At 45.0% G+C, this 20,520-nt stretch overlaps 1 protein-coding gene across 4 annotated transcripts in view; it reads left to right on the plus strand.

The window, feature by feature from the left end:
• The window catches only part of MIPEP (mitochondrial intermediate peptidase), a 163,805-nt gene that overhangs the window by 115,427 nt on the left and 27,858 nt on the right, over positions 1 to 20,520 (plus strand). Inside the window, exon 18 of one of the 4 annotated variants that reach the window (XR_009250138.1) lies at positions 19,180 to 19,290. The exons of 2 other annotated variants lie outside the window; for them this stretch is intronic. Coding sequence is in view for 1 of the 2 variants with exons in the window: in XM_058689846.1 (XP_058545829.1) it covers positions 19,180 to 19,301 (122 nt within the window). In the remaining variant the exon portion in view is untranslated. Of the gene's footprint in view, positions 1 to 19,179; positions 19,302 to 20,520 lie in introns of those variants that run through there. One more of the 4 variants, XM_058689846.1, reaches the window with a different exon arrangement.

Here is a 20,520-nt window from a genome sequence, read left to right on the forward strand (position 1 = left end):
GAAAAAGACAGTCTTTAGTAAATGGTGTTGGAAAAACTGGACCACTTTTTTTTTTAAGTTTATTTATTTATTTTGAGAGAGAAAGAGAGAGTGTGTTGTTCTTGGGGCAGAGAGAGCAGGAGAGAGAGAATCCCAAGTAGGCTTCGTGCTGTCAGTGCAGAACCCTTCATGCGGCTCGATCTCACAAAGCGAGAGATCATGACCTGAGCTAAAATGAAGAGTCGGCTGCTTAACCCTGAGCCACCCAGGCGCCCCTGGACCACTTTCTTATACACACAAATGAACTGAACATGGATCGAAGGCCTAAATGTAAGACCTAAAACTCCTAAAGGAAAACATACACCCGAAGCTCTTGGACATCACCCTTAGCAATATTTGTCTGGATTTGTTTCCTCAAGCAAGGGAAACAAATGCAAGAATAAACAATCGGGGACCACATCAAGTTGGAAAGTTTTTGCACCGCAAAGGAGACCATCAACAGAATGAAGTCAACCCGCTGAATGGGAGAAGACATTCGCAAATGATGTATCTGATAAGCGGTTAATCTCCAGAATATATAAAGAATTTATATATATCTCAACACCAAAAAAGCAAATAATCCAATTAAAAATGGGCAGAGGAGGACCTGAATAGACATTGTTCCAAAGAAGACATGCGAATGCCAACAAACCCATGAAAAGATGCTCACTATCGCTCATCATCAGGGAAATGCAAATCGAACCCACAAGAAGATACCACCTCCTACCAGTCAGAATGGCTAGTGTCAAAGAAACAGTAACAAGTGTTGGTGAGGATGTGGAGAAGAGGGAGCTCTCGTGCACTTCTGGTGGGAACGTAAGTTGTTACAGCCCCTGTGGAAAACAACCAACCAACCAAGCAAACCAACAAACAAAAGGAAACAGACTCATAAATACAGAGATCAAAGCCGGTGGTTTCCAGAAGGGTGAGGGACGGGAGGAATGAGTGAGATAGATGATACAAACTTCCAGTCATAAAGTAAGTCAAGGGGATGAAAAATACAGCATAGGGAATATAGGCAATAATGTTATAATTTTTTATGGTGACAGATGATAACTATACGTAGCTTGGTGAGGATTCTGTAATTGAATCCCTATATTGCAAACCTGAGATTAATATGATATTGCATGTCAACTTTAGTTCAGTTAAAAATAAAGAATATCAATCCTTCTCACTCTTCAAAGAAACAGAAGAGGAGGGAACACTTCCAAACTCTAGACTCTTTAAGGCCAGCATTACCCTGACAACAAAACCAGACAAGGACACCACAAGGAAAGAAGATTACACGCCATTATGCCTGATGAACATTGATGCAAGAGTCCTCAGTAAAATAACATTAATAATATTAATAATTCAGCAAACTGAATTCAACAGTACATTCAAAGGATCATAACACCATAGTCAAATGGGATTTATTCCAGGATGCAAGCATGGTTTGACATCCCCAAATCAAGTAGTGTAACAAATCACATTAACAAGAGGAAGGATAAAAATCATGTGATTATTTCAACAGATGCAGAAAAAGCATTTCACGAAATTCAATATCCTTTGATGGTAAGAACTCTCAATAAATTGAGTATAGAGGAGTATAGAGGGAATGTAGCTCAACATAATAAAAGCCATGTATGACAAACCCACAGCTAATGTCATACTTGATGAAAAACTGAAAGCTTTTTCTCTAAGCTCAGGAACAAGATAAGATACCCCACTCCCATCACATTTATTCAACATACTAGAAGTCCTTGCCAGTCTTTAGACTACAAAAAGTTAGACTGATCAATGACTTCAGTAAAGTTGCAGGATACAAAATCAATATACAAAAATCTATTACATTTCTATATACTAATAGTGAACTAAAAGAAATAAAATAATCCCATTTCTAATTGCATCAAAAAGAATAAAACACCTAGGAATAAGCTTAACCAAGGAGGTGAAAGATTTATACACTGAAAACTACAAAACCTTGATGAAAGGAATTGAAGAAGGCACAAAAAAAAAAAAAATGGAAAAGATACACCATATGAATGGATTAGAAGAATTAATATCATTAAAATGTCTATAAATACCCAAGGCCATGTACAGACTTAATGCAATTCCTGTGAAAATTCCAATGGCCCAAGTAGTCAAAGTTCTTCCTGAGAAAGAACAAAGCCAGAGGCATCACATGTCTTGATTTAAAACTATACTACAAAGCTGTAGTCATCAGGGCACCTGTGTGGCTCGGTTGATTGAGTGTCCAACTCTTGATTTTGGCTCAGGTCTTGATCTCACGGTGAGAACAAGCCCCGTGTCGGGCTTCGTGCTGAGCATGGACGATGTTTAAGTTTCTCTCTCTCCCTCTGCCTCTCCTCTGCTCACAGTTGCTCTTTCTCTTTCTCTAAACAAACAAACAAACAAACAAACAAACAAAAAAGCTGTAGTAATCAGAACAGTATGGTACAGGCATAACAGCAAACACATAGACCAACAGAACAGAATTGATCCCAGAAATAAACCTCCACATATATGGTCAACAAATATTTGACAAGGGAGTCAATAATGAGGAAAGAATACGTGATATTGGAAAGGCTGGATAACCACATGCAGAAGAGTTAAATTGGACTGTCCTCTTAGAGCACTCACAGAAATTAACCTGAAATGGATTAAAGACGTAAACATCGGAACTGAAATCATAAAACTCCTAGAAGAAAACAGGATGAAGCTCCTTGACACTGGTCTTGGCAACATTTTTTTTTATTTGACACCAAAAGCACAAACAACAAAAGCAAAAAGTAGTAAGTGAGACTACATTAATCTAAAAAGCTTCGTGCACCGTGAGGAGACCATCAACAAAATGAAAAGGTAACCTACAGAATGGGAGAAAATATTTGTAAATCATATATCTGATAAGGGGTTAATATCCAAAATATATAAAGAACTCCTATAACTCAATAGAAAGACCATGTTATTAAAAGATGGGCAGAGGATCTTGGGGTGCCGGGGTGGCTCAGTCGGTTGGGTGTCCGACTTCGGCTCGGGTCATGATCTCACAGTTCATGGCTTTGAGCCCTGCATCGGGCTCTGTGCTGAAGGCTCAGAGCCTGGAGCCCACTTCAGATTCTGTCTCCCTCTCTCTCTGCCCCTTCCCAGCTCGCACTGTGTCTCTCTCTCTGTCTCTCAAAAGTAAATAAACATTAAAAAAATTTTTTTTTTCATAAATAAAAGATGGGCAAAGGATCTGAATAGACTTTTTTCAAAGAAGACATACAAATGGCCCACAGGTACATGAAAAGTTGTTTGGTATCAGTAATTATCAGGGAAACGCAAATCAAAACCACAATGAGATATCACCTCACACCTGTCAGAGTGGCTATCAACCAAAAGACAAGAGACAACAAATGCCCAACATCATCGGTCCTTAGGAAAATGCAAATCAAAACCACGGTGAGATACCCTTTACTCACACTGTGATGGATATAATAAAGGAGATAGGCAATGATAAGTATTACCAAGGATGTGGAGACATTGGGACTTTGCACACTTCTGGTGGGAATATAAAATGGTACGACACTTTGGAGAACAGTTTGGCCGTTCCCAAAAGAGTTAAACAGAGTTACCATGTAACTGAGCATTGCCACTTTTAGTTATACACTCAATAGTGCTGGAAACACGTCCACACAAAAATTTGTAGGCAGATATTAACAGCAGCATTATTCATGATAGCTACAAGTGGAAACAACCCAGGTGTCCTTTAGTTGACATTTGCGTGAATGGATAAACAAGAATTGTATATCCATACCGTGAAATATCCGGCCATAAAAAGGAATTAAGCACTGACGCATGCTACAACATGAATAACTTAAAAAAAAAAAGTTTATTTATTTATTTTGAGAGAGACAGAGAACGCGCAGGTGAGGGGCAGAGAGACAGAGAGAGAGAATCCCAAGCAGCTCCAGAGCTTGACGCGGGGCTCGACCTTATGAACCGTGAGATCGTGACGTGAGCCAAAGTCAAGAGTCGGAGGCTCAACCGACAGCCACCCAGGCGCTCCCCCACATGAATAACTCTTGAAAACATTATGCCACGTGAAGAAGCCAAGCACAAACACTTATCTATTGTATGATTCCATATATACGAAGTGTCCAGAATAGCCACGTCCATAGGCACAGAAAGTAGGTTGATGGGGCGCATGGCTGGCTCAGTTGGTGGAGTAGCTTTTGATCTCAAGGTTGTAAGTTCGAGCCCCATGTTGGGTGTAGAGATTACTTAAAAATAAAATCTTAAAAAAAAAATAGATTGGTGGTCGTCAGGGGCTCGGGGGGGAGGAGAGAAATGCAGAGTGACTGCTGATGGGTAAGGGGTTTCTCTTGGGGGTGATAAAAATATTCTGGAATTAGTGGTGATAGTTGCACAGCTTTGAATACACTGAAGATCACTGGACTGTACAGTTCAAAAGGATGAATTTTATGGTGTGTGAATTTTACCTGAATTTATAAAAAAAATTTTTTTTTTAACGTTTATTCATTTTTGAGACAGAGACAGAGCATGAACGGGGGAGGGTCAGAGAGAGAGGGAGACACAGAATGTGAAGCAGGCTCCAGGCTCCGAGCTGTCAGCACACAGCCCGACGTGGGGCTCGAACTCACAGGCTGTGAAATCATGACCTGAGCTGAAGTCGGAGGCTCAATCGACTGAGCCACTCGGGCGCCCCAATATATTTATATTTTTAATAGTTTTAACCCAGTTTACGTATTTCTAAGCAATAGCCCTGGGGTCTTTTAGCATCTGAATTAGAGGGTAGATAGGAATAAATCAGACAGTCAACTTATTTGTATGTTTTAATCTATATGTTTGTTTTTGGTTTTTTTTTAAATTTTTTTTAAATGTTTTTATTTATTTTTGAGACAGAGAGAGAGCATGAATGGGGGAGGGGCAGAGAGAGAGGGAGACACAGAATCTGAAACAGGCTCCAGGCTCCGAGCTGTCAGCACAGAGCCCAACGTGGGGCTCGAACTCACGGACCGCAAGATCATGACCCGAGCCGAAGTCGGACGCCCAACCAACTGAGCCACCCAGGCTCCCCAAATTTTACCTTAATTTTTAAGAGAAGAGTGGGTGTTGGCATCATGCAGCCTTGGAGCAGGGAAGGGCTGCGAAGGTCACACCAGATGGGTTCTAGTCCTTTCAGGGAAGGAGGAGACTGAACTGGCCAGCTTGCCTCCAACGGGTGTTCTGGCTATTGTTATATGGAGTAAGGGTTAACTTAGTAACGTGTAGATTTAGAAGGAAATAGAAGGCCATCAGTTCATTTCAGCCTTAAGCTGTCACTTCGGGCCGGCCCTTTTGAAGATTACACCTTGAACTTTCAACCTTGGGAGATGTGAGAAGAGGAAAGTCAGTACATAACTCCTGTTATTATAGCATTATAAGATAATGCTAGTTCATGCTATTTTTATACGAAGTTATAATAATACTGAGGTGCTGCTTTTTTATAGTGACTACAAATTTTAATTAACGGTTACCCGATTCTTTGTATCGAACCCTTTTTTTGAACTACAGTAATATGTACTGTTTGTCATTACCCAAGTTTTCCATATGTTTCAGCCGTAACTCTGGCAGTTCCTTTTTTGTAAGAAATTGCTAAAAGCTGTTACGCCAGGAATTTTGGAAATTCCTGAGACGAGATCATCAGAGAGGATTGACGGCATGTCGATAGAAAGCAGGCAACCCTCGCAATGTCAGCGGATCCGCCGCATGTTTTATTTCTGTCCGTTATTCTGAACAAAACACAGGTAGTGACACGACCCTGCAGCGGACCTACTATCCCAGGCCCTGGGCTACACTTCGGAACACGCCATCACTTCATGAACTGCTGGGGTGCCTTCACGGTATCTGCACAGGGGGCGCGGCAGGTGGCCACCGTGTGTTCCTGGAGGTGAAGGTGTTCACCGTATTAACTCAGTTTCACCTTACCGGGAGCATGGCCCTCAGTAAGACACATTTCCTCATTGAACGTGTCTGGCTGTGTGCATCTTAGGCGACATAAAGTTCATAGGGTGCCCTTTCTCATGTGATCTGTAGTGATCTTCTGCCGTGTGAATTAGAAGATAGGTTTGCAAAGCCGCAGGTACTCAAATCCAGGAAGCCGAGTAATTATCGCTTGAAGTTCCTAGGTAAGGGCTAACAGGTAAACGCCAGTGAAATGAAGATGATATTTTGCGGACAGAAGACTTCGCAAATTTCAGGGATGAAGTGTTAGGTCTTGGGGCGCGTTACCTGCATAAGGGTCCCGGATTCTTCAGCGTGGACTATATCCATTGGTTCAATCCTATGAGAAGTTAATAAAGGCTAGTGACAGTCTTTTTTTTTTTTTGGTGGCAGTGTTAATTGTGTTTTATCACTCCAGAAATTCAGAGGGGTGTGTGTGTAATCAGTAAATGATTTCTTACCTGTTTGTTGACATTGTTATGACTTTGGTGTTTATTGAAACTAGTTAATTATAGAAAGAGAATTTAGACTTACTGATGTTAATTGTGTCTGCATTACAGTAGCTTGATTCTAGTTTCCCTACTCTTTTTCTCCGCTTTCTGTGAATATTTTTCGGGGACACTGTGCTAGACACAAGATGCAAAGAGGTCCATGGTATTCTCCCTGCTTGCGAAGGCCTGTATTCGTCGCCGACAGACGGAGTCATCCATGAAGGCCAGCACCAGACTTTGTCCTTACTTTCTCTCATCTAACCCACACAGCAATCCCATGAGGCAGATGTGATCACGGTCATGTGCTCAAGATGCGGCTTTAGGGAGGTCATAGCATCTGGCGATAACCATACGGCTGGTCGGTGCCTGGCCTGGAGTCACATGGCCCTTGTCACCTTGTAATCATTCCCATGACACCATTTAGTGTCTGTCTCTCCAGTAGGCTGTGTGGCCAGGGGGGCCGTGTCCACGAGTGCTCCCCTTTATAGCAGTCCCTGGCATGCCGTGAGCGTTCGGTGAAGCTTGAAAAGATAGGTGATTTTCCAGCCTGTGTGCTTAACTGTTGGGTGCTGTGCCCTAGGTGAGGAGGAGAGGAATGTGGGCGTCTGTAAGGAGTGATGTGGACCCTTGCTGCTAGCACAGATCCCAAGGGCTCTGGGGATTCAGGGAGGGAAACACACACAGCCTCTCCAGGTTTCTCTATGAAGACTTTAAAAGCACAATAAAAACTCATTTGTACCTGGGATAATACTTTGAAAATATTAAACACGTGTGTTTTCACCCTTCACCTCCATAAACCGTTCTCCCCTTCGCCGTTCCTGGTGTCAGTGGCAGTCCTCCCAGGTGCTGACCAGTGACGCGAAGGAGGACGGGGCCAGGTGTGGTTGTGGCGCGGGGGTAAAGTGGCCCTGTGGCCGAGCCCTTGGGTCCAACCTCACGGAGATCCGCTGCCCCGGAAGGCACTGGGGTGAGGCTGAGGCGTCAGGCAGGGGGGAACCGGGCCCCGACCACATGCGAGGGCGTGTCGTGGAAGGTCAAGCAAAGACCTCCATGTTGGGCGTTAGGATGAGCAGGGACCCAGGGGGCGAGCGGGCCCCTCCGGCCATGAGGGCCCAGAGCTACCGGGGGCAGGAGGGCAGCAGTACAACTGAGGAGTGGCCTTCGTTGCCAGCCTCCTGATTGTGCCCACGATCAGCACTGAGCGACAAATGTCCCTTTTTCAACCTCAGAAAAGCCCTGGGCAGCGAAAGATCATTTGCACAGAAACTGATGAGAAGTGCGGGCCTTGAGCCGTACACATATCTCTGGGGAAAGTGTCTGAGGCAAGCGGAAGAGCCAGGACAAAGACTTGCAGGAGCGGGAACTTCCCTGTTGTGTTCTCTGGTGAGCCAAGCAGCAGAGCGAGGAGGGAAGAGTGATTGGCCTGAAATCTAACAGGTAAGGGCTCTGAGGAAGAGATTCCAGGGTTCTGCTTGTCTGTTTAATGCCAGAAGTAGACAAGCCCATGTTTGACCTTGACGTCCCAGGCTGGGGATCTTGTCTGCCTGCTCGAAGGTAGGTTGGAGGTGTTGGTTCTAAACCTGTAGACCAGCCGGTCCCTTGGAGGAGGGAAGTGAGCGTCAAGCGGTTGCCCACACGGCCCGACTGTGTGCGTTCACTCCTCTGAGTTCCTATGTAGAATCCGTGGGTGATGCACCTGCTCTTGGATTTTCTCCCACGTTGAGAAGCTGCCGTCCATTCTGCATCACTTCTTTACGCGGGAGCAGAAAACCCCACTGTCTACAAGGAGCACTCGTGTTTTCCGTGCTTGCTTTCATGGTTTTTGTCTCGCTGTAGACACTGACTTCTTTTCTCGAACTGTTCACAACCACAGTGAAGACAGAAGCAGTATCCCTTCTTTTTTTTTCCTTCAAAATATGCGTATGCTCTTTTTTTCTCTGTTTATTGAGGTATAATTAACAAAACTGTAAGACGTTTAAAGTATAAAACCATGGTAATGTGATACACGTATACATTGTGAGAGGATCCCTTTCCCCCGAGTTAATTAACACATTCATCACCTCACATATTTACCTTTGTCTTTTTTTTTTTTTTTTGGTGAGAACATTTAAGATCTACTCTTAGCAAATTTCAATTATAGAGTCGAGTATGACTATAGTCATCGTATTATGCACTCCATCCTCCGATCTTATCGATCCTGTAATAAAAGTTTGTACTCTTTTATTATACGAAGTATAATCCCTTGTGTCTGCTACCCCTGAGTAACCACTTTCTATTCTCTGTTTCTATGAGTTTGGCTTTTTTTTTTTTTTTTTTTTTTTTTTTTAATAGTCCACATATAAGTGATACCGTCCTGTATGTCTTTCTCTGTCTGGCTTGTTTCACTCAGCACAATGCCCTCTGGGTTCGTTCATGTTGTCACGAACAAATATTTCCTGATGTTTAAGGCCAGATATTCCATATACATACCAGATTTTCTTTATCTATTGATCCGTTAATGGACACTTAGGTCATTTCCATACCTAGGCTCTTGTGAATCATGCTGCAGTTAACATGGGAGTACAGACATCTGTTCAGGATGATGTTTTCATTTCCTTTGGGTACATCCCGAGAAGTGGGGATATGCCACTTTTCTCCAAGTGGTTTTATTTCTGGGCTCTCTATTCTGTTCCATTGATCTATGTTCCATTTCTTCAAGGTTATCCAGTTTGTCGGTGTATAATTATTCGTTGTCTCTTATGATCCTTTATATTTCTGTGGTGTCAGTTGTAATGTCTTCTTTCATTTCTAATATTACTAATTTTTATCTTTTCACTTTCTTGGTACATCTGGATAATGGTTCATCTATTTTGTTTATTTAAAAAAAAAACAGCTCTTAGTTTCGCTGATGTTTTCTATAGTCTTTTTAGTCACTATTTCATCTGTTTCCACTCCGATCTTTGTTATTTCCTTCCTCCTGCTAACTTTGGGCTTAGTTTGTTCCTCTTTTTCTAGCTCCTTAAGGTATAAATATAGGTTGATTTTTTTTCTTTCTTTTTTGAGGTTCTCCATCTTCAACCTGCTTTTGCAGTATCCCATAGATTTACATTTGATAGAGTTTTAGTTTCCTGTGTCTCAAGAGAGTTTTTGATTTTTCCTTTTGGTTTCTTCTTTGACCTGGTAGTTGTTCAGAAGTGTGTTGTTTAATTTCCACATCTTTATGACTTTTCAATCTTTCTTCTTGTTATTAACATCTAATTTCATGCCATTGTGGTCAGAACAGATATTTGGTATGATTTCAGTCTTCTTAAATTTAGTACAACTTGTTTTGTGGCCTATCGTGCAATCGATGCTAGAGGATGTTTTGTGTGTGCTTGAGAAGAATATGTATTCCGCTGTTGTTGGATGGAATGTTCTAAATGGTTTTTTTAAGTTTATGTATTTTCAGGGAGACTGAGACAGCGTGAGTGGGGGAGGGGCAGAGAGAGAAGGGGAGAGAGAGAGAATCCCAAGCAGGCTCCCTGCTGTCAGCACAGAGCCCAACGTGGGGCCTGAACTCACCAGCCGTGAGATCATGACCGAGCCGAAATCAAAAAGTTGGACACTTAACTGACTGAGTCCCCCAGGCTTCCCTGGAATGTTCTGTATATATATGTCTGTTAGGACCATTTGATCTAAGGTATGGTTCAAGTCTAAAGTTTCTCTGTGGATTTTCTGTCCGGGTGATCTGTCCATTATTGAAAGTCAGGTATTGAAGTTCCCTGCTCTTATTGTATGGTTGTGTGTTTTAGTCTTCCGAATGGTTAGTATTTGCTTAATGTATTGAGGTGCTTTCATGTTGGGTACATGTATATTTACAACCGTTCTGTCTTCTTGATGAATTGACTCTGTTGACGTTAAGTAATCACCTTCTTTGTCTCTGTTACTGTTTTGTCTTAAGTTTATTTTTTCTGATGTGAGTGTAGCTATCCCTGTTCTCTTGTGCTTCCCGTTTACATGGAATATCTTTTCCCATCCCTTCGCGTTAGGCCTTCGTGTGTTCTTAAAGCTGAGGTGAGTTTTTAGTTAGCAGCATATAGTTGGGTCTCTCTAAAAAAAAAAAAAAAAAAAAAAAAAAATCCAGCCAGCCACCTTGTGTCTTTTGTGTTTTTATTTTTATTTTTTAAGTTTACTTATTTATTTTGAGAGGGACGCAGAAAGTGCAAGCAGGGGAGGGGCAGAGAGAGAGAGCAGGACAGAGGATCTGAAGTGGGCTCTGTACTGACAGCAGAGGTCCCAATGAAGGGCTCAAAGTCACGAACCGTGAGATCATGACCTGAGCCGAAGTCAGATGCTTAACCAACTGAGCCACCCACGTGCCCCTCTGTGTCTTTTAATTGGAGAATTCAGTCCATTTGCATTTAGAGTAGTTATTGATAGGTATGGAATTACTATTGCCATTTTTGTCAATTGTTTTCTGTTTTTCGTTTTGGTGTTTTAATATCCCTCTTCTTTTGGTGGCTGTATTAACACCAGAGATGGTGTCTTGTTCCTACAGGGGTCCCTCTTGCTCTCCTGGGTGCCCTCCTGATCACAGAAGCCCTCATATTTCATGGCCGTCCTCATTACTTGACCCTGGGTTCCTTTAGAGTGGAGAGGAACCTACTTTTTCTCTTGAGATGGTACAGGCAAGGGGAGAAGCAGTGTTAAAGAGCTTTCATTCAGAAGAAAAAAAGCTAGGGGTGGCTGGGTGGCTCAGTCAGTTAAGCATCCGACTTCAGCTCAGGTCACGATCTCTCAGTTCATGAGTTCGAGCCCCGCGTCGGGCTCTGTGCCGACAGCTCAGAGCCTGGAGCCTGCTTTGGATTCTGTGTCTCCCTCTCTCTCTGCCCCTCCCCCACTTGCACTCTGTTTCTCTTTCTCAAAAATGAATAAACATTTTAAAAATTTTAAAAAAAGAGGAAGAAGAAAAAAGCTAGCCTGTCTTGGTTCCATTTCCATGCTTGTTGTTTTTCATTTATTATCTCATCTACTTAGATTAATGTCACCACCCATATTTCATCTAACGAACACTTTAACAACTTAAACATTTGAATGAGTTACACCTTTTCTCTGCCAATAGACTGGCTTTCGTAGGCACGGTCCAGCATTTCCAGGGATGTTGTTTTTGTTTGGTGAAAGCTTTATCCCCCGCACTGTCCACATATAAATAAAACTGGTAATTGAGGTTGGCATACTGAAGAGACGCACTCCTAGTTAATATTTGGTGCATCCGTAATGGTTTGCCTGATGTTCGTCTCCACTGCCTGAAGACCTTTGGTCTGTTTGTTAGGAATGATTCTTTTTCTTCTCACACGGTCTTGTCTCCTTACAATACGCCATAATTCTGCAATGAGCACAGAAAATTTCTTCTAGTTGTCATTAGGATTTGTGTCATAAACACATATGGCATAGGAGTCTTTTGGGGGTTAGAAAATTCTCATAATGGCACTTTGGGAAATTATTCAGGTTTGAACAGTCATATGGAGAAGAACTTATGTAATGTGGATAAGTATTTTTATGTATCGGGGAGCAGTGTTAATATTTTAACTTACTCTTATTATTATACTTAGGTTTAGTATTAAGATACATAAGACGGCTTTCCCCTGGCTGTCAAGCCACTCCTAGGTCCCAGAGGCCTCCCCAAGTCCAGCAGTGTTAACATTTTAACTTAATTGTAACACTTACTATCACTTGTAAAGGTCTTTCCTTTTTAGCTATAAAAGTAGCTGTGTGGTATGTTTTGATGTGTTTAAGCTAGTATGATAGAAATTAAGTTCTAAGTCATAGGTGTCAAATACACACAAATCATGCATAGGAATATGATTTAAGGGTCCAGAGTTTGAAATCAGGGTGATTATAATTTTCCCATTTGTGGAAAGCAAGTAGGTCCCATAATTTGATACTTTAGGATGTGTGGTATGGAATAGCCCAAGAGCATGTGCTTTGAATTTAGAAAGACACCTGGCTTTGGATTCTGTGGTCATCAGTTGGAAATACAAAATACAGTGACTTCAATACGATAGAGTTCGTTTCCTCCCGCCTGACAAGGCAAGGATGGGCAGATAGGGCTGTTGGGCTGGTGGTCCCTCAACACATGGCTTCAGTCAGGGTCTGATGCGGTGGCTGGTGTTCACTTCTCAAGGCTGGGGGAAAGAGGAGGAGGAGAATGAACCACTTTGTTTTGAAGGCCATGGTTGTACACATTACTTCCAGTCACCTGTGCTTGCTCGAATGTAAGCCTGGGAGATGGCGTCTCGGCCACCGCGGCCGCAGCCTTGCTCAGACACGTTAAGGAAGGGGTGTGGTTCTGTTCCTAGGAGGAAGAGGGGAATGAGGAGGGGCTATTCAACCATCTGCGCCCATGGCCTCCACCAAATCACTCTTGCTTGATTCTATTTGTAAAACGTAACTATTCGTACAAATTAATGAAATCACTCTGAAGACGTCACCCTCACAACATTTTGTTGAAGAGACACTTGATAAATACAGGTATCCCTTCCATGTTTTCTTAGTTCCTCTTAGTGGCGTTTCTGAGTACAACTCTCACCTTCTGATATAAACAGTGATGCACGTTTTCTGTTGCTGTGGAACAGATTACCGCAGGCTTGCTGGCTCAAACCAGCGCACTCGCAGTTTCTGTGCGTCAGGAGGCAGAGCACAGCATGGCTGCGTCCTGTGCCCGGGCCTTCACAAGCCCACAGCCAAGGGGTCGGCTGGCTGCAGGCTTAGCTGGGGCCTGACCGCTGTGTCCAGGTCAGTGGCAGCGTCCGTATCTTTGCAGTGGTGGGACCCCGGGCCCCAACTTCTTGCCGTCAACTGTAGGACACCGTGCTGCCCGAGAGGCCACCCCTGTGTCTGCAATCCTTCCTCCCAGATCCTAGAGGCTTCACCTGGCTTCCTGCTGGATGGGCTTCCCCAACATAGCCGCTGAGTTCCTCAGGCCACCACGGAGAGTTTCTAGAGTCTGCTCATCAGACAAGACATTGTGTCTAACACAACTCACGATGAGGGTGACATCCCATTGCCGTTGCCATAGTCTGTTGGTTAGAAGCAAGGCACACGTCCTGCCCACGCTCAAGGGGAGGAGGTTTCCCTAAGGCATGAACGGGAACATAGGGACTACCTGGGGGTGTGTCAAGCACAATAGCTGTGTTTCATTTAAAATCACCTCGTATAGCTGAAATACCTAAAAAGTAAAAAAAATAAAAAATAAAAATAAAATCACCTCGTATTGGGGCTCCTGGGTGGCTCAGTCAGTTAAGCGTCTGACTTCAGCTCAGGTCATGATCTCTCGGTTCGTGGGTCTGAGCCCTCGTCGGGCTCTGTGCTGATACCTTAGAGCCTGGAGCCTGCTTCGGATCCCGTGTCTCCCTGTTTTTCTGCCCCCTCCCTGCTCGCGCTCTGTCTCTCTCTCTAGGATAAAGAAAGACTAAAAAAAATTTAAATCCCTTTGTATTTCAAATGGAGAATTCTAGTTTGTTTGGCACTGTCGTTTCTCAGGTTCTGGTAAAGTGTCCATGGGGAGTTTTTATCAAACTAGAAAAACTAGTCTACATTGATTCATGGAAAATGTATACGTATGCATATGTTAAGAGAGAATATAAACTTGAGAAGGCAGATGGGAAAATATGTCCTTCTGCTTTCCGTGGCGGCCAAATAAACACTTTGGGATGGCACAGATTTGATACCCTAAGAGCTCCTCCACAAACCAGCAAGATTGTGCCTCATGTGAAAAGTCAGAATGGTCTGTCCGTGAAGACAAAACACTACACAGAGTCCAGACCTGGAGATCTGGTGTCGAAATTAGCCTCAAAAATCTTATGTCATTTTTCAGATAATAGTAAAAAAAAAAATGTAGTTAAAAAAACCTACTATTAATAGTCAGCATGAGATCCAACATTTGCTTTTAGCTCTGTGATATCCTCTCGTTTGTGATATAAATGTTGTTCCTCGCCTCCTCCTTGCAATCAAAGGCTAATTTTTCAGGAACATCGAGCATCATCCTAAACGAAGCCTTTAGTATCTGTCCACCTGTCCATCTGTTCATCCAGCCAGCCAGCAGACAGCTGTTGATTTCCTTTCATGGTCCCCATGCCGTGCTGAGCCCAGATGTAGACACAGCACTGTGGTCTTTGCTCTGAAGGAAATCTCGGTTCGTACGGCACACGCCAAGGAGGCGATGGGTGTCGCTCCTGTGCTCATGCAACTTCGAATGCCACCGATAAAGATTGTTTTAAAATAAGTTTTAGCTTGGGGCGCCTGGGTGGCGCAGTCGGTTAAGCGTCCGACTTCAGCCAGGTCACGATCTCGCGGTCCGTGAGTTCGAGCCCCGCGTCAGGCTCTGGTCAGGCTCTGGGCTGATGGCTCCGAGCCTGGAGCCTGTTTCCGACTCTGTGTCTCCCTCTCTCTCTGCCCCTCCCCTGTTCATGCTCTGTCTCTCTCTCTGTCCCAAAAATAAAAAAAAAATAAAAAAAAAAAACGTTGAAAAAAAAAAATTTTTAAAATAAGTTTTAGCTAAATACGTTTATACACATATAGCTAGAAATGAAGAAATGGTGTGCTGTGAGTATAAGAGAAATGAGGGGTGCCGGTGGGGGGGGGGGCTCAGTTGGGTAAGCGTCCGACTTCCAGTCAGGTCATGATCTCGAGGTTTGTGAGTTCGAGCCCCACGTCGGCTCTGTGCTGACAGCATGGAGTCTGGAGCCTCTTCGGATTCTGTGTCTCCCTCGCGCTCTGCCCCTCCCCCGCTCACACTCCCTCTCTCAAACATAAATATTAAAAAAAAATTTTTTTTAAGAGGTGATTAGTTCAGTCATTGAACATTTAGCGTGTAGTTGATGAGTGCTTACTCTGCACTAGCCCCTCTTCTGGGTTCAAAACTGAGGTAGATCGTAGGTCACCAGATGCTTTGTTGTTTCTGTTCCTGGCCTTCCGGTCCGGTCTCTAACTCGGACGGAGGAAAGTCGCGCTGTTAGGAAGGAGCGACAGCGAATGAGAAGCCTCAGAGGGCCCTGCTTGCCTGAGTTCTAAAGCAAGTGACGGTTTCCACAGAGTTCCTGGAACACTCACTCTTCACCTGCTCCACGTTCCTGTCTTTTATGTGGGATCCCTGGGCGTGTCTGACCAAGAGGTTTGTCATAACCAAGCCGTGGGACAGGGGCAGGGTTAGAAGAAGGTCTGCACAGAATAAAAGAGAAGCAGCGAAGGGGTTGGTGCCCTTGGTTTTTAAGACCAGATCCGCACATTACACTTCAAAGGAAGGGTAGAAACTTCTGTCCATCTGACCTTGTCCCTTAGGACATGAAACGTTCGACTTCAAAGGGAGAGTCATATCGTTAACTCCTGAGCTTAAAATGAAGTGCTGCCTTTTCCTTTTCCTGATGAATGAGTGAAATTATAATAAGGTCTTAATATGAGGTTGAATCAGCAGGAATTCAGCTGTTTGTGGTCAAACAGCAGTGGAACCGTAGGTCTTCGTCTACCATAAACGTGCAGGCCTCTGATGAAAGGTGGCAGGTGGGTGCAGTTTATTTGGCGTGTGAAATGTTTGGGTATGAGAAGGGTGTAGTACCGGACTCAAACCTGTAATTAAAGGACAAGACGCGACGAGGTGTGCGTTGTGCCAGAGCATCTGCATCCCGGCGGGCATGTTGCTGTTCAGCAGACACCATGACAGCTCAGGAAGCTGAGCATTGCACGCATCCCGATGTCTCTTTCTACACTTCCGAAAGGTCTGATTTTTATGACTCTGTTTATGTGAGGACTCAGTTATGAGCTGATAACGTGAACGAACTTAGAAATCCCTTGGCTCAAATCAAATGCCTTTATGGAAGTAGGCCTGCATTCAAGGCAAAACGAAAGCGTATCCAGCTGGAATCTAAACAAAATTAAACTTCGCTCTGCCTTACAAAGGCTACCGAACTAGTTACGGCAGATCACCGAGAAGAAGCTTCAGACGGGGCACCTTAAATTGTGTGCTTCTGATCTCGAGACTTCCACCTTGAGAAAGGCTTATATAATCCATCGCATAAGAGCCAGATTAAAACAGCAGGCCGTACTCCGTTACGAAAGATATCATCGCCTCCCAGCGGCTTTATGTGAGAAAGATTACCAGTGGCCCATTAAGATGCCAGCATACCACAAAAATTGACATAGACCCTCCCCTTTTTTTAATAAGACAGAGTATCCAGAACTGTATGGGTTATAATTGAACTCTGAAAGACCTAACCCTTTGACTCAAGCTTTAGTCACTCAAAGTTTATCGCAATGGATTTTGACCCATAGATGGTCCTTGACAATTTGCCTTCAATTTCCATACCCCTTGCACAGAAACGGGATGCGAAAGGTAGCCTGAGTTTTCCGTGTCCCCCACGTCCCCCTGAGGGTACCTGTTGACTGCACAGTGTGCAGTCACTTTCTCCCATCTGGGGCGAGGCCACGGTTGAGCCTTTGGGCCTCAGTCCAGCTGCCCTTCATGTTGTTATGGTGCTGGCACCTGTGCCTGGGGCAAGTTAGGAAGGATCCAGGTCCGGTGACTGTAACAGACCCCAGACAGCAGCCTCGTGAACGCACCCACCCGGTGCTGGCGGTGGCCACGTGGAGTCCGAAACCACGCTCCCGGCTTGCAGCTCCCCCTCGCCGGAGGCTCACCTTCACAGATGGCCCGACGTGACAGACCTCAGGAGCAAGGGGCACATCTGTTTCCTTTAAGAACGTGACTCACAAGGTGCTCACTTTACTTCCAAGCATAGCCATTTTGAAAAATGGGGAGAGTGGATACGGAGGGTAGTTGTTTCTCTCTGCATGATATCCTCACGTTCAAAATTAGTTGGAACGCCTCAGCGTACCTTCCTTTTTTTTTTTCCCATTTGCCATTTTCCATCTATTTGTGCTCTTCCTTTTTTTAAGTGCTCCTAAAACATCGAAGCATAGCTGACAATGTCACGTTAGCACACCCTCTTTTGTAACAGCTCCTTTGCCCAATCCAGGCAAACTATTTGTCTGAAAGTGTGGGACACGCCCAGAGAATAACCAGCACTGGGACCTCATCATAAGCCCCTGTGGAGTAGATACGAGACTTAGACGATGTTCGAGAATTTGCCACACACTGTGATCAGGGAACTGTCTGTGTTCTCAATGTTTGTTCTTAATCAGGTAGAATTTGCTTATCTAGTTTATAGGTTTGTGGTAAGGATTACAGTTTATACTTTATTTTCCAGGGAATTAAAAGATTTGTTAATGACTATCTTAGTTTAAAAAAAAAAAACAGGCTTCTAGGCTTTACTGTGGTGATCATTTCACAATATATACAAATAGCAAATCATTATGTTGTGTACCTAAAACTTCTGTAGTATATCAATTATGCCTTTGTTAAAAAATTACGAATGGGGGCGCCTGGGTGGCGCAGTCAGTTAAGCGTCCGACTTCAGCCAGGTCACGATCTCGCGGTCCGTGAGTTCGAGCCCCGCGTCAGGCTCTGGGCTGATGGCTCAGAGCCTGGAGCCTGTTTCCGATTCTGTGTCTCCCTCTCTCTCTGCCCCTCCCCCGTTCATGCTCTCTCTCTGTCCCAAAAATAAATAAACGTTGAAAAAATAAATAAATAAATAAATAAATAAATAAATAAATAAATAAGAAAAAAAAATTACGAATGAAAGTATAACATATCCATCTGTCAGTCATGAATAAGGCTTAGTTTTTTGGTTACATCTTTAAAAAATACGTGGGCTGCAGCTTTTTTTTTTTCCTCAAAAAGTTTTAATGTTCAACTAAAGCATACATTAGAAGACAGTGGATGTCATGTTTAAGTCATAAATCCGTCTTTTGAGGACAGTTTTTAGAATTCTAGCTTTTGTCGTCGTGATGTCACCGTGAGTATGGCCTGGTAAGTTTATGCGTTGGCACTTGGATACCCTTCCTACTACTGACCAATCAGGAGGTAGGTGTTTGAGCCTTTAGGTCCCAGGAAAGAATGGTATTGGCAGGAAGAGAATTTTCCAGTGGGAGAGCACTCTTCCATGAAAACTCACATGGCCTTTCTTATAAGAGCTACACGATTGTCCTCAAAAAGCACGGAGGCACTCAGAGCCAGACCCATGGTTCCCTCTGGCGTGGATGACCAGGCATCCGCAGGCCACGACGGGTGTGAAAGCCCAGCCCCCTCCGCGATCCTCACTTCTCCTGCTGAGCTCGGGCTGCCGGCTTTCCATGTCTGTCACAGAGCTGAGCCCCAGCAGTGACGAACTTGTACGAAACGCTTCAGCGTGTCAGGTTTGCTTTCCTCAAGGCTCCTCCCCTCGGCTTGCAGACGACCGCCTTCTGGTCGTGTCCTCACATGGTCTTTCCTCTGATCCCACCCTGGTGTCTCTCCCTTCTTAGAAGGACTCTAGTCCCCCTGCATTAGCCCCATTTTAGCTTAGCCACCCTTTTAAAAGAAAGGCTCTATCTCCAAATACAGTCAGTCACATTCTGCGGCATTGGGGTGGGGGCTTCGACATACGAATTTTGGGGCGGGGGGGCGCCCTTCAGTCCGTAACAGTGTATAAAATGTGGAAAAATGTTAATATGGTGAGCGACGTGGCCCTCGAGGGTTAAATTTAAATCCAGACATTTGCGGATTTCCTCCTGTGCTCCCATTGTGTTCTGGTGCGTGATACCTGGAGATACAAAGATGTAATTATTTCCTTTGCTGTTTCTGTGTTGGCAGGCCTGGCAGCTTCGATTCAGCCACCTCGTGGGCTACGGTGCCAAGTATTACTCTTACCTCATGTCCAGGGCGGTAGCTTCCATGGTCTGGAAGGAGTGTTTTCGACGAGACCCTTTTAACAGGTAACGAGGGGGAGGAATTCTTCTCCGACACCAGTAATCTGCCACCCCGCTGCGTCTGAAGCCAGGCCGGGAACCTCAGCCGCTTGCCCCGTAGTGCAGGCCACTGCCAGGCCCTTCCGACCGGCTGCCCGAGACGGGGCCGGGCCCCGAGCCTCCACCTCGCCCCGCAGCACTCACGGCTGTCACACACCGGTGATGGTGTGGCACCCTCCTGTCACGCCCGCAGGGACCTCTGCATGAGGGCTCTTTGTGCCTCCTAAGTGGGCCTAGACTGCTGTGTTCCCGTGCGTCCCCTGTGGGTTTGCGTGGCTGTTCCAGCCTGTCTTGTTGTCTGTTCCCCACTGCTCTGTGCTTCCTGTTACTTGAGACGGCCTTCCTTATTTTCAGCACAAACTTCCGAGGAGTCAGTCACACGGAACACCTGATTTCCTCTTTGTTGCCCAACGAAGGGCTCGCTACTCTCAGTCATTTGGGAGCAGCACCATTGGAAGCGTTGATTCTCGATGCCAGGGTCCACTTTGCTCCGGAAGGTTCCCCCTTTGCCCAACTTTGGAACGCTTTCTTCCCGTGGAAGACGGTGGCAGTCTGAAGAAGGGGACCCGCTCCCCTGACGGCTCCTCCACAGCTCCCCTTCATGGGGGCCGCTGACCACCACTTAGTATCGGTAGCTGCAGAACCCCTGCCCCACATCGCTTCCCGCGGCCTGCCTCCTGGGCGCCCTCTCGAGTAGCCTTGCTCACCATTTCCACCATCGGGATGGGCAGTGGTTCAGACGGGAGAATCCGCAGCTGACTCAGCGGAAGGCTCACGAACATGACTGTGGGCTGAGTCTCGGGCCTCAGGCTAGCTGGTGACCGTGGGAGCCTGTAGTGATTCAGTGAGGGAATCCGGGTAGGTGGATTTCAGGTAGGGACGTACGATGCCCAACCCCTTCCCCGCCGTGGAGACAGGCCATGCGAGGTGGCGGCGGGCTGGAAGAGGACGGAGAGCGGGGTCTGGGCTGGGCAGCCTCGCATCCCCAGGATCAGAAGCACAGGAGTATCCTGTCGTGCCCCCAGTGGGCCTCCACAGGATGCTTCTCGACCGCAACCTTGGGGAAGTTGAGTTCTGGTCTCAGAGTCCTTGGAAGGTGCTTCCTTGAAAGCAAACCACTAATGATGATCTGGTCTCATACTCGTTTAAAACATCTTGTCTCCTCACCACACAGACGCATCTCCAA

Source organism: Neofelis nebulosa, chromosome 1 (genome assembly GCF_028018385.1).
Source record: "Neofelis nebulosa isolate mNeoNeb1 chromosome 1, mNeoNeb1.pri, whole genome shotgun sequence".
Lineage (NCBI taxonomy): Eukaryota > Metazoa > Chordata > Mammalia > Carnivora > Felidae > Neofelis > Neofelis nebulosa.